General features: G+C 33.1%; 1 protein-coding gene across 2 annotated transcripts in view; it reads left to right on the top strand.

The window, feature by feature from the left end:
- Positions 1-12,758, top strand: part of LOC125049759 (nitric oxide synthase-like protein) — a 101,716-nt gene that overhangs the window by 76,601 nt on the left and 12,357 nt on the right. For both annotated transcript variants that reach the window (XM_047649206.1, XM_047649204.1), the window contains 5 exons: positions 2,783-2,874; positions 4,538-4,679; positions 5,588-5,727; positions 9,651-9,825; positions 10,736-10,917. In XM_047649206.1, the coding sequence (XP_047505162.1) occupies positions 2,783-2,874; positions 4,538-4,679; positions 5,588-5,727; positions 9,651-9,825; positions 10,736-10,917 (731 nt within the window). The remainder of the gene's footprint in view (positions 1-2,782; positions 2,875-4,537; positions 4,680-5,587; positions 5,728-9,650; positions 9,826-10,735; positions 10,918-12,758) is intronic.

Raw genomic sequence — 12,758 nt, 5'->3', positions numbered from 1 at the left:
ATCTATTACATGTCAAACCCGCTGTGAACTTAACATAGGATATTACTTATTAACTTCCTTAGTTTACTCAGAGAGCTTCAACCATGTTATTATCTTCAAAGCTGAGAGTATTAATCAATAATCCATAATGGAAACTTTAATCTTTAGGATAAGGGGCATGAAGATTATAAATAACATTTATATTAAAGTATTTTATACAAGTATACACACACAGTGTTGGCTCAGTGGCCTGCGTGCGACTCTCATCCCTGAGGTTGTAGGTTCGATCCCCGGCTGTGTCCACTGGTCTTTCTTTATATGTGCGCATTTAACATTCACTCGAATTTATAAATTATACGTCTAAAAAATGTCTCCACAACACAATATAATGTTATTTGCATTAACAATTGAGCTACATATGAGGTATACATAAATACAATTGTTTAAATAATAGGCAAATTACGTAATTTGAATGAGGTAAAAAAGTATTTTTAAATAAAACTTATACGTATGTATTAATCACTTATTTTTTCTACTCTTTTTTTCTAATTTTATGTTCACCGTATTCAATATTTGAAATACAATAGATTCTAATACTGTAGAAAAGATTAATATATGTGTGTGTAAATTAATTAAATAAGCATATGTTAAACATTTATATTGACAAAAATCTTATCTAACGGTAATGATAATGAAAACATTAGATAACTCGGGTTTTAACGAATAAATTGAGTGTAAACAAACGTTACTATCGTATTAGTTATGAGCCTTGCAGCTGCTCCTTTGGGCTTTCTTATTTAAATGCTACACAAAATAAGCTAAACTTAACATTACATCAAAATTAACATACCACTGAAATCTTCAATTATCGGCGCTAAATTCCAATATTTTTTCTAATTAAGTCGCTTGATTGAGCGGCTGACGTAATAACATTAAAGACTTTATTCATTCACGGCATCGGAGAGGACTTAGAGAGTATTTACCAGGCCTTAATTTAAGTCATCTGATACACAGAATACATTTCGTAATTACGCTTCTTAAACTGATTGCTTGGGTTAATCAGAATGAAACTCGTTTGCGGTTCGTAGGATTTCGTGAAATGATTTATTTTACAAATTTATTCCTACTTTTTGTTAGAGGTCGTATAAAGAACAATGGTATTTTAATTTCAACAATTGTTCAGGATGTGGGTTTATTTTCAAAATTTTACGTGCTCAAATCTCTTTTGTTAATGTACACGGGATTTTGGGAGAATTAACATTGAATATGTTCATTTCTACTTTAAAGGTTTGCAGAGCGCAGTTATTGCTTAAAGCGGTCCAGTTTGGAAAACGTTTTGTTCTTGGTGTGAATAGTAAATTCAATTGACGACTAGAAAAGCTGTACTGCTAAGAGGGCAGGATTGATATTTATGTCACAGTATAACTAAGAGCTGAGTTGGCTTAATTGTTTCGTGTCTCTCATTTCTACTTCACTTCACTTCACTTTACTTATAATGGCGACATCTGTGTAAGGGTCCCCGCACATGGGCCACCGGCCACAACCACAAAACGCCGCCACTGGCATATTTCCTGTAGTTTTCATACATTTTATATGGACTCGCCGCACACGGTGGCGCCGGTGGCGGCCACACGCTACAAATCGTCGCAGCTTGCTTCTTGTGGCTCGCACCGGCCACTAAACGCCGACACAAAAAGCCGCCACACGCCACTCGCTCGATTCCGCGCCCCTCTCTCCCTTACCTCAGTTAACCTGAAGTCGACGGTAACGCACGCACGTAGTCTGTGTTTTATATAGGTAGATAAATATGGATATAGAATTATTTATATCAGAGATAAAATCCCGTCCTGCGATTTGGGATTCTAAAAGTGATAGTTTTATTTTTAATTTTCCAAATATTTTCCAGAATATGGCCTCATCATATTTTCACTGAGGCCAAATGCTTCATCATGTATAGTTCAATGGTTGTCGATTACCGACCTGTTGTGGTGAGGGGATATTTAATGTCTTTCTGTGTATCCAATAACTACGGTTTCGTCTTCTACGACGACGTCTTTTTATCAAAAGTAGCGCAATTAAACCTTCTTCATCAGAGTCCATTATGATACTGCAGGCAAGGGTTAAAAAAAGTAGCAGCCACCGACCGCAAGTGTCGACCACCGGCCACAAGTAGCTGTCGCGCGCTTCAGCTACCTTTGTAGCCGCTTCTAGCTTCTCGTGGCGGCGTTTGTGGCTGTGGCGTGTGGCTCGTGTGCGGCGACAGTAAATCACAATTCCGCCAATGTCACGTTCTAAGTCTTCACACAGTGAGGATAGATTTGATAATTTTGATAGATTGAATTTTATCTAAGCAGAGTTCATCATTCTAAGAGAGAGGTTCTAGAGCTCATTTCTAAGGTTGTGAAGGAAAACATCGTGAAGAAACTGGCACATCTCAAATCAACAAAACGACGTCATTTGTCAGACAAAAGACTGATTATATACTTGTCTATGAAACTAAATTATTATAATTTTTCATAGATTGACTAAAAATTTTTAAATATGTTGTCTTCCACGACGAGATTAACGTTTAAAATCAACTCAAAGTTATGTTGCTATTGACTCACCCGTGATAAAAACTAAATCGCTCTTACTACTGTGTATCAATCTCTATCAAAAGGTTCTTATGTTGTAAGATCTTTATTTAGTTATACTCTAGCTTAAATTAAAACAGTGTAGGATCGTTTTAAATAAGGAACTATAACCATCATACTCTAGAATATTGATTACTATAATTTAAATGATATTAATCTTCTTTTGACAGGTCTTCGACTGTCGGCAAGTGACGACCACGAGTGGCATGTTTGAAGCGCTCTGCAATCATATAAAATACAGCACAAATAAAGGAAACATAAGGTAAACTATTGAAAGTAAAAATCAATCAGAATCTCTCAATTAGTAGGAATTAAAAAAAAACACAAATATTGAATGTATATATAACTCACAACTTTCTTTTAGGTCAAAAATACCAGATTCGATAATAAATATATTTAAATGTAAATTAAAACTATAATACTAATCTAAAATTAAGTAATAATGAAGTAATTTAATAGGCAAAGAGAAAGTAGAAATTCTTTCTCAAAGCCTATCAATAAAATGATTATATTTTTATGTAGTGGTTAAGAAGGTTCTAGATCAAATGTACAGATAAATAAGAACTTCCAAGTTCTAATCGAAACTGAATTCCCGTACAGAATAGTCTTATCTCCGCTTTGAGTTATGACTACAACTTCAACTGTATAGGTATTCAAATATTATAGTAAACCAGCAGACCGGCCAAGCGTTGCTGTGGCTAAGGCTTTTGTTATATTACATAGGAGCAAACTATTCAAGGGAAACGGTGGGAGAACACCAGTCATGGGGACCACCATGCTTTTTTGGTGGTTATGCCATTAAATTATAGCGTATGTGAAACATTGGTACTTTCAACACAGCGCCATCTGCTAGAATTGTGACTATCAAATAATAAACAAATATTTTGCAAGAAAATAATATTGCGGGTATAAATTGAGATGTAAGATATCCTATCTTTTAAGTTGGATCAAACTACACACGGTGTGCAAATTTGATTGATTTCGGTTCGGTAGTTTAGGAGTCCATAGCGGACAAACAACGTGACACGTAATTTATATATATTAAGATGTATTTTATCACAGATTAATGAATAATTAATGAGATAATAGTTAGATAACAATTTGACCTAGAAGTAAAGAAGTATCTCACGTCATATTAATAATTTTATCATATAAGCCTAATTTATTGAATATCAAATGTTGCCAAAACCTTAGTCATGTGTTTATAATATTATAGGATATATCTTATAAGAGATTATAGTATCACAGCTAACAAAGGATGGCTTTGAAGGCCTGACAGTTCGTCAAAAATTGTAATTTTCTATGTTAATTCAGTATAACTACCTCTAGTAGTCTTTTATTGACATAACTTTTATACATACAAAAACACTTTTTTTCCGGATTGAAGTTATGTATTTTTATATAAATTTACAATTATTTTACATAATTTTAAATTTAACCGACGTTTCGCGTGCTTTACAGCGTGCGTGGTCACGGTGACTGAAGACAAAAGGTGTTGAATGTCAAAAAGTATCACAGCTGTAGAATAAGTTGTATTATCTGTATTTATTTCCCCGGAGTTGGTATCGACTAAAATATGGAGGGTTTTGGCAGAGATGGCTCACGGTGTCCTCTATTTTCGCGGATTGTTTATCTTGAGATGTTATTTTTTTTAATTATGTAAAATAATTGTAAATTTATATAAAAAATACATAACTTCAATCCGGTAAAAAAGTTTTTTCTATAACTATCTCTATCAAGTCAGCTTTCTGAAAACACATAATTATTGGTCCATTCAACGGCTGCCACAGCCAGGCTGATACGTGAAACTTTACCCCTCATGGCAATCAAGTATAATTAAGATCGCAGCGAAGTCTGGTTTCGCACTTACTGCTGCGTTTACTCCTAATTTCCCATAGACTAATATAACTCTTTTGTTCTTTTAGATCAGCAATAACGCTATTCCCACAACGTACTGATGGAAAGCATGACTACAGAATATGGAACAGCCAGCTCATCAGTTACGCTGGTTATAGACTACCTGATGGCACGGTTCTAGGGGATCCCATGCATTGCGAATTTACTGAGGTATAAGTTGAATATTTAGGGTCCGTCATGAAACGAGCGTACCAATTCTTAAAATGCCGGCAACGCACTCACGGCTGCTCTGGCATTAAGAGTGCCCATGGGCGGCGGTATCACTTAACATCAGGTGAGCCTTTTGCCCGTTTGCCCCCTGTTATATAAAAAACAATAATAAAATGGTAATCACCTCACTGTGTAATTAAATATATTTTTTTAATATTCTCTATTTGCTTTTGAAAACTTATATTATTGACATTTAGTTATAATCAAATTAAAAAAAAATCTAATTTCTTTGGCACTCGATTGATTGACAGTATATGATCAACACCTGGAACCGTGAAAAGTGTTGACATTGTTCCAGATGCTTTTAAAAAAATATTTTAAAACCATTTGAGTTTATATAGATTACAATAATGTTTATCATAGAATTTGTCTATCATTTTTTAATTAATTACAGAAGTGTGGTCTTGGTTAGGGCACAGGCTGTATATTCCTGGGATTGATTCCCGACGTTATAGTGTAGAACCATAAATTTATTAATTATTATAAATACAGTGTAAACTCTTTATAACGATATGGAACGAGCATTTTATTTCGTTATAGAGAGTTTGTGTAATAGAGAGTGAATAGAAAAAAAACAAATTTAACTAATTACAATAATTTCTAATTTTATTATAATCAATATAGATATTGGTTCTTGCATTATAAAGAGCGAATTAATGGTATGGGTTTTGTGTTTAACCAAACAAATGTAAATGTTTTTACGTTATGGAGAGTTTTTCGTTATAACCAATGATGGAATAAAGAGTTATATATATGTACCTATGCTGTATATGTATTGAAATATTTCTGGTCTTTACGTGATACAAGTAAACAAATACTATAGCATACTAAATAAACTAAAATTTCAGCTTTGTTTGAAACTGGGATGGAAGCCACCACGCACAGCGTGGGACATATTGCCACTAGTCCTTTCTGCGAATGGGAAGGACCCGGATTACTTCGAAATACCCAGAGAACTTGTTATGGAAATACACATGACTCATCCATCGTGAGTATTTCATTGCTTTCGTTTAAAAAAAATTGCGAATACAAATGTGATACGTGTGTGGAAATTTACATGCATGGGTCTTAAAGAATAAAACGTAAGAATAAAATATTAATTAAATAACAACAATCGATTTTTAAGTCTAAAGGCGAGATTTAGCTCTGAATAGCACTTTCGTACGCCAAGTGACATGACTTTGACAGTCTTTGTCTTAGTTCGTCTTGATTTCCGTTTGAGAAAGTGTATTTTGTTTTATGTAATAGGAGGCAAACGGGCAGGAGGCTCACCTGATGTTAAGTGATATATTGATGATTTTTTTGTATGTATTCACAATTTTTTTTTTATTTAAGTCGTTTGTACAAGACACCGTCTGTCGGGTCTGCTAGAGATAGACAAATATATCGAATAATAGTCGATTTGAACAAACCTCAGGAGACCATTATTATTATTGTAAAGAACTGCCTGTTTATTTCAATTCCTAAATATTAAAAGGTGATTATCGGATAACCAATTGAATGTTTGCCTCTGGGAGTTAAGCGTAATGTTACGGTATTTGAACTCAAAAATTCCATAAATACTGGTTCGATTTAGCTTTGAATACCCCTGAGCTCTTACTTATTTTAGCTGTTTCTCGCTATTTGTGTATCGACGTATAATTGTTTTAATAATTTATTAATGGCTTGGAGATAATTCTCGTAATAAATAGATTTTTATTTATCTCAATACTAAGAACAATTTAATTTAAAAAAAAATATTAAATTTATTATACCATAAGCTACGAACAGCCCATATAACGATCGTAATGGAGATCACGTGACTACCATTAGGCCAGGATTGTTTTATTTATGTGTTAGAAAACAAAAGATAAATCACTATAGTAGAAAAGGACAAGTTAGAATATTTGATATACGCTAAAAGAGTTTCACATAAACAGAGTTATGAATTTGAGTTTGAAATTATATACAAAAAATGCAACAGTACATTCAAATAAGTAGACAATATTAAAACTGCCCTGCGATTCTGTAACTCACTTCACGAACTCACACAGCGGTTTTTGCATCGGCGGTCGCTCTCAAATCAGTCGTGAAGCAGTCATTTTATGATTTGGCATTCTGATAAACAATAAACTACAAGCTCCCACCTTTTCAGAATGCCAAATCATAAAATGACTGCTTCACGACTGATTTGAGAGCGACCGCCGATGCGAAAACCGCTGTGTGAGTTCGTGAAGTGAGTTACAGAATCGCAGGGCTGTATCTAAAACCATCTTGACTTAATTTTGATTTAAATTTTTCGACGAAATTTTCAATACACAAATCCCTTTACATGTCTTGTTTTAATAGCACCGTCCGCTGTTTATAAAGTTGTTTACGTTACTAGAAATAGTTGTTCTCAATTAAATAGTACATTAATCTGGTTGGTCATTATTTTTCATAGTGTCTGGTTTATGCACCTAATGTACGAATGTAATAGGGCTGCCAGTTGATCTTTTTATTCAGACCCAGTACTGCCAGATTTATTTCCATTTCATACACGATTTACAAGATTTTTAATCACACATCCACTACATCCATAAAAGTTCTACATTATTTTATAGGTGTTCCCTCAAATTGCATCTTTTTTAATGGCAAATAGGTCTTCACCTTCATATACGGACAGATAGAGAAGAAAAATGTCCATTGTTGCTTAACCATTGGCTTCTGAGTTGAAAGCATGCTTATCAGGCTCGCCGATTATGGCACTACTCTATTGCCTACATTACTTTTCCTTATACATCAATTGAAACCAGAGACGCCACAACTTTTTCGGACTTAAAATTTCAGTATGTTTCGTGATTAATTTTTCCATTATATGTTTCTAATTCATGTTTCCCCACGATGTTCTCTTTGATTTCCTTCGCCGAGCGAACTTTAAATGCGCACATAGAAAGTCTTGGTGTACAACCGGGTACACTTGTACTTGTACTTGGTGTTCTTTCTTTATGTATCTACTACGCATTTTTGCCCTCAAAGTTTGTTACGTAACCGAGAAATACGTACAATGGCGTATCGATAAAGCGCGACCACTTACGACGCGTCTCACATTTTCCATCAAAGATTTATGCGAGCATAAACACTCGTTGAATGCATTATTGTTCGTTGGACGAAAGGTTGGCAAATACCGTGCAGATTGCTTATCGTAAAACTTAGCTCTGGTGATCTCCAATCTGTGTTTATTGCCCATAAATCGGGCCCATTCAATAATGTAACGCCGTTGATATTGTTAACTGGCGTTTTGCGTATCTTTTAATAAGTGATTGTAATGCTTTTTCCTGATATTAAAAATTATATGTCAAAAATTTAAGATATATATAGAATTGTCTCGTCGTGTCGTCTGGCACCAAGGTCCTTCAAAAGTTTACCAATTTTTATGATATTTTTGTGTATATTTGATACGCCTCGGAAATAGGTCGTATTTTTTTGATTTGCCCTAGGGTGAACCACGCCAAAAAAAATTTTTTTTTATTAACTGAATTGTGGAAGAAAGAGTATTAATTATATGATATATGTAAATTACAATCCCAAGAGGCACGCACATATAACCAGAAAGGCATTACAGAAATAAGAAAAAAAATACAAATTTGCAATCTTACGGCCAAACATTTACATATTTTGTTTATAATTTGCAGAACAAATTTTTTCATCATAAAGAGTTATAAAATTCTTAATAAATTTAAGTATAATTCTAGAGTCACACGCTACTTTTGCACACGTTATTACGGAATGACTGTTCAATTTCAAATGTGACAGTCGTTCAGAAATATTTGAGTAGGTAGGAGAGGTAGGTGTGATGAAAACCGGATGTTTACATCAAACATTGATGCGTTGATTGCTTGTAAATTACAATTCATAGAATAACGCACGTCGTATTTTAGAATAATTTTATACGTACAAAATTAAAGTTTATTAAAAGCGGTTATTACGCGAACTATTTCAGTAACATATTATGATTCATCATTTTATTAATATAGGTGTATGGAACATTTTAATATATATGAGAGTAATTTGTAGATCTACTAACATTGGCAAATCGAATAAACCATCGTATCGGGTTTAAAATTTATTTATTTATTAGTAATCTTACAGCTAACATACATATTATAAAACAAAACACTTAGACCATATACAAAAGTAAAACAGATTACATAGATAAACAATGTATATGAAACAGGAAACATAAGTAAGTACATTAATAAAGAAAACGGAAATTAAACAAACGACTATCAATACTTAATAATTCATAGAAAAAACTATTATTTCATTTTCCCACATCCTTTTTGGTGAGTGGAAAATATCCTCATAATTAGAGTCATAGTTAGGCAAAACCCGAAGAAAATTATTAGACTTTGATGATATATAATTTATGACCTCTGTGACATATAACAATGACAGCTGACAGTAATGTCACTGCTCCGACATATATTTACGTATACGTAGTACTTAGACTAAAATTATGGTGATTTTTTTCATAGTTAGACAGTTAAGATAGTCGTATATATAAAGAAAACAACATGTATTTACTTTCATGATATTTGCAACTTACCATTCAAAAATACATCTCTTGGTTTCGGTCAACGGCAAAAATTTTTATAAAGCTTTCTCTACCTGTACCAAATGTTTACCTATACACAATTAATTTGGATTTTTGACACCTCGTCTTTTGTGTCAGGCTACAGTTTTATTTATGAATGCATATGCCGATCGGAAATCGAAATAATCCTAGTTGACATTTCAGAAATTTTAATGAAAATGCTGACCGAAATTTATTTAAATAAACTTTTTGTAAGCTTTTCACCATCACTTTAGTATCACTGCTACCGATGGTACTACACTCCATACTCGAACCCATAATATATTTCAATGTAAAATACTACTTTATTAAATCAGGTACGAATGGTTCGAAGAGCTCCAACTTCGCTGGTACGCCCTGCCAGCTGTGTCAAGCATGAGATTTGACTGTGGCGGCATTGAGTTCACCGCTAACGCCTTCAATGGATGGTACATGAGCACCGAAATTGGATGCCGAAACTTCTGCGACACTAATAGATTGAATATGTTAGAGGTTTGTTCTTGCAATTTTGGTATTAAAACTAACGTTTACTGTTGTATAGACTTGGGTTACTTATGTACATAGAATGTAGTCCGGTCAATTTAGACATTCGAAGTTACATAAAGTCCCAAGCTGAAAATCTGTAAAATTGTTCAAAACATAATTATAAATTATTTTTAAAAGTGTATGGATTTTTTTTTATTCAATGTCAAAGGTCAAAAAAATATAACGGTGGCTCGTAGGAAAAAAAGTATTGAGGCAATTTTTATAGATAATTTTATGATCTACATTTTTGTCTAAGGTACTTTTATGATAAAATTTACCGTTTTGCTTAAAATCGCGAACAACTCATTTTTTTTACCTTTGACATTGAATAAAAAAAATTCCATACACGGGAATAATGGGGAACTTTAAAATATTAATTATAATTATGTTTTGAACAATTTTACTGATTTTCAGCTTGTTAAGACTTAATGTACCTGCACTCTCATTTTTGGTCTAGATTGACCGGACTAATGGATGCACCTATAACTTTCACCTTAGCAAAAATGCAATCTATAGTATAGTAATTAACTACACGAAAATATTTGTATTAATAATGTTTTGTTTGATTTTTTGATGAATCCGTATAGTCCAATCATAGAACGCGACACGACCCTTTATTGTTTTTATGAACACTTTTCATCATGTTCCAATCACTGGTTTCTGTGTTTCGGCGGTCCAAACCAATATTGCTTTAAGCGCTATCCGACTCTTAGTAAAAAAGCCTTTTTCTAAAATTGATTTGATGTAAATTATTTATTCGTATATTCCTACTGTATACCTCTTCCTGACTTAATTATTTATAATGACGCGAAAAGTTTATGTTGGATTGCGGGACTTGAAATATACAGCAATTGTTTAATTTAACGCTTTTTAACAGAAAGTGGCTGTAAAAATGGGCTTAGACACGCGGACTCCGGTGAATCTATGGAAGGACAAAGCGTTAGTGGAAGTGAACGTAGCCGTCCTACACAGCTTCCAACAACACAACGCGACCATTGTTGATCACCACACTGCGTCCGAGAGCTTCATAAAACATTTAGACAATGAAAATCGACTTCGGTAAGTAAAATCTTTTGTAGGTTCCTATTTTAAAATATTTTTTTAAGTGTGAACGAACAGAATGATGCGTGATGCATGCGTTATCTACAATTTTTTTCAATGTTTCCGTGTTTTTTTCATTTCTTCTGTGACTTCTGTCGCGCCTTTTCGTAGTCTAAGGTCTATTACCAAATTCATATTTCTAGTGACATTATCGTCTTAAACGTATTCAAATATATATCATATAAAATCATAGTTTGAAAGCACTTTAACTAGATTTAATTTTGATTGACGTTCTGAAATATGGGCCCAACGTTGCCTATTGTATTCCCGTATTAATTAACCTTTTTTACTAAAATCAAATCATCAACGACTGATTGAATGATGCTACTTGGAGGTACATTTTTGCTTCCGACTACATCTTTGGTAATTCAATTATTTAGAACTTTCGAAACTTTGACAATCCCTCATAGACCTGCATCGCCTTTATTAAACACAGAATTTAAATATTGAGATTTTCGTAATTATAATTCTATGCAAGCAAATTTTTCTATAAATCATAAACTTTTCCGAGAGTCAAGACAAAACAATATGCTAAAAAAAGTTATAAAAGTTGCGACAGTTTTAGAATGGAATTCTATTGAAAAAGAAACGGCTTTAGGCTCATAAAGTTTCTCAGTTCAAAAGTTAATGCGGAAGTTCAAAACATACAATATCCTATAGAAATTAATATCATAACGATGTTGGCTTAGTGGTTTATAGACAGGCGTCAATAGTACAATTCCAAATCCCATTCGAAACTGAAACTCAACTTTATTCATATAGGTATACACTTATGAACGTCAACAAAAAAGATGTTAAATTGGTTATAAATTTACATTTAGCACTAGTCAAGGGCGTAGAGCGGGCAAGAAGAACTGGCAAGAAACTCTCCACCACTCTTTTTAATCGCCAAGTTTTGAGTCATACAAATTCTTTGAGCTGGAGCAAATCAATCCCAAGGATTAGCATCATTCAAATAATCGTCAATTTTATTAATCGATTAATTTACGTTTATCGAGAGTATTGAATTTATTCAGTGATAATTCTCTAATTTCGCTTGGGAGTTTGTTGTAAGAACTAATACAATTCATATAAGGAGTAGTTTATCTTCTGAAGCCCGGTTGGTCGTACAAGAAAACGTTATGTTACGCATACCTAAAAGTATTATAAAGACTCGTTGCACTAAAACATCAAAAGAATCCTTACTTACTGTACAAATTTACATAACTGTTAACTACATAATCAAGGTTTTCGAGTCATAACAAGTGTGTATAAACAGACGCAAAGTAATTAAACCATCAACACGTAAGACATGTAAACGTTCCGTGTGAACTGTATTTGGGAATAATATTATGAAAATAAAGCGATCTTTTGCGAACATTTTGACCTAATTGACGTTGAGGCTAAATTTAGTTTTGTCTAAATATATTGTATAATTGAACGTCCAGCGGTGTTCTTTATGGGTTGCATTAAATTTGTGTTACTTCTTTTGTTTTTGTTATTTCAGTCGCCTTACTTGCATAGGCCTCATATAATGCAAATTTCTCCTGTAGTCCTGTTCAAAAGCTTATTGCCAGTTCTTCTCTTCCGTCCTACGCCCTTGATTTCAAAACAGTCAAGTTTGGCAGTAGATGTAAAATTAGAAGCATTTCATATATATTTATTTTTTGACGTTCATAAGTGTACATTTTGTTGTTATAAAAGATTATATGAATAAATGATTTTGAATTGAATTGAATTAATTTGAATTGAATTGAATTGAAATGAAATGAAATGAAATGAATTGAATTGAATTGAATTGAATTGAATTAAATTGAATT

Source organism: Pieris napi, chromosome 5 (genome assembly GCF_905475465.1).
Source record: "Pieris napi chromosome 5, ilPieNapi1.2, whole genome shotgun sequence".
Classification (NCBI taxonomy): domain Eukaryota; kingdom Metazoa; phylum Arthropoda; class Insecta; order Lepidoptera; family Pieridae; genus Pieris; species Pieris napi.
This window is presented reverse-complemented; position numbering and strand designations above follow the sequence as displayed.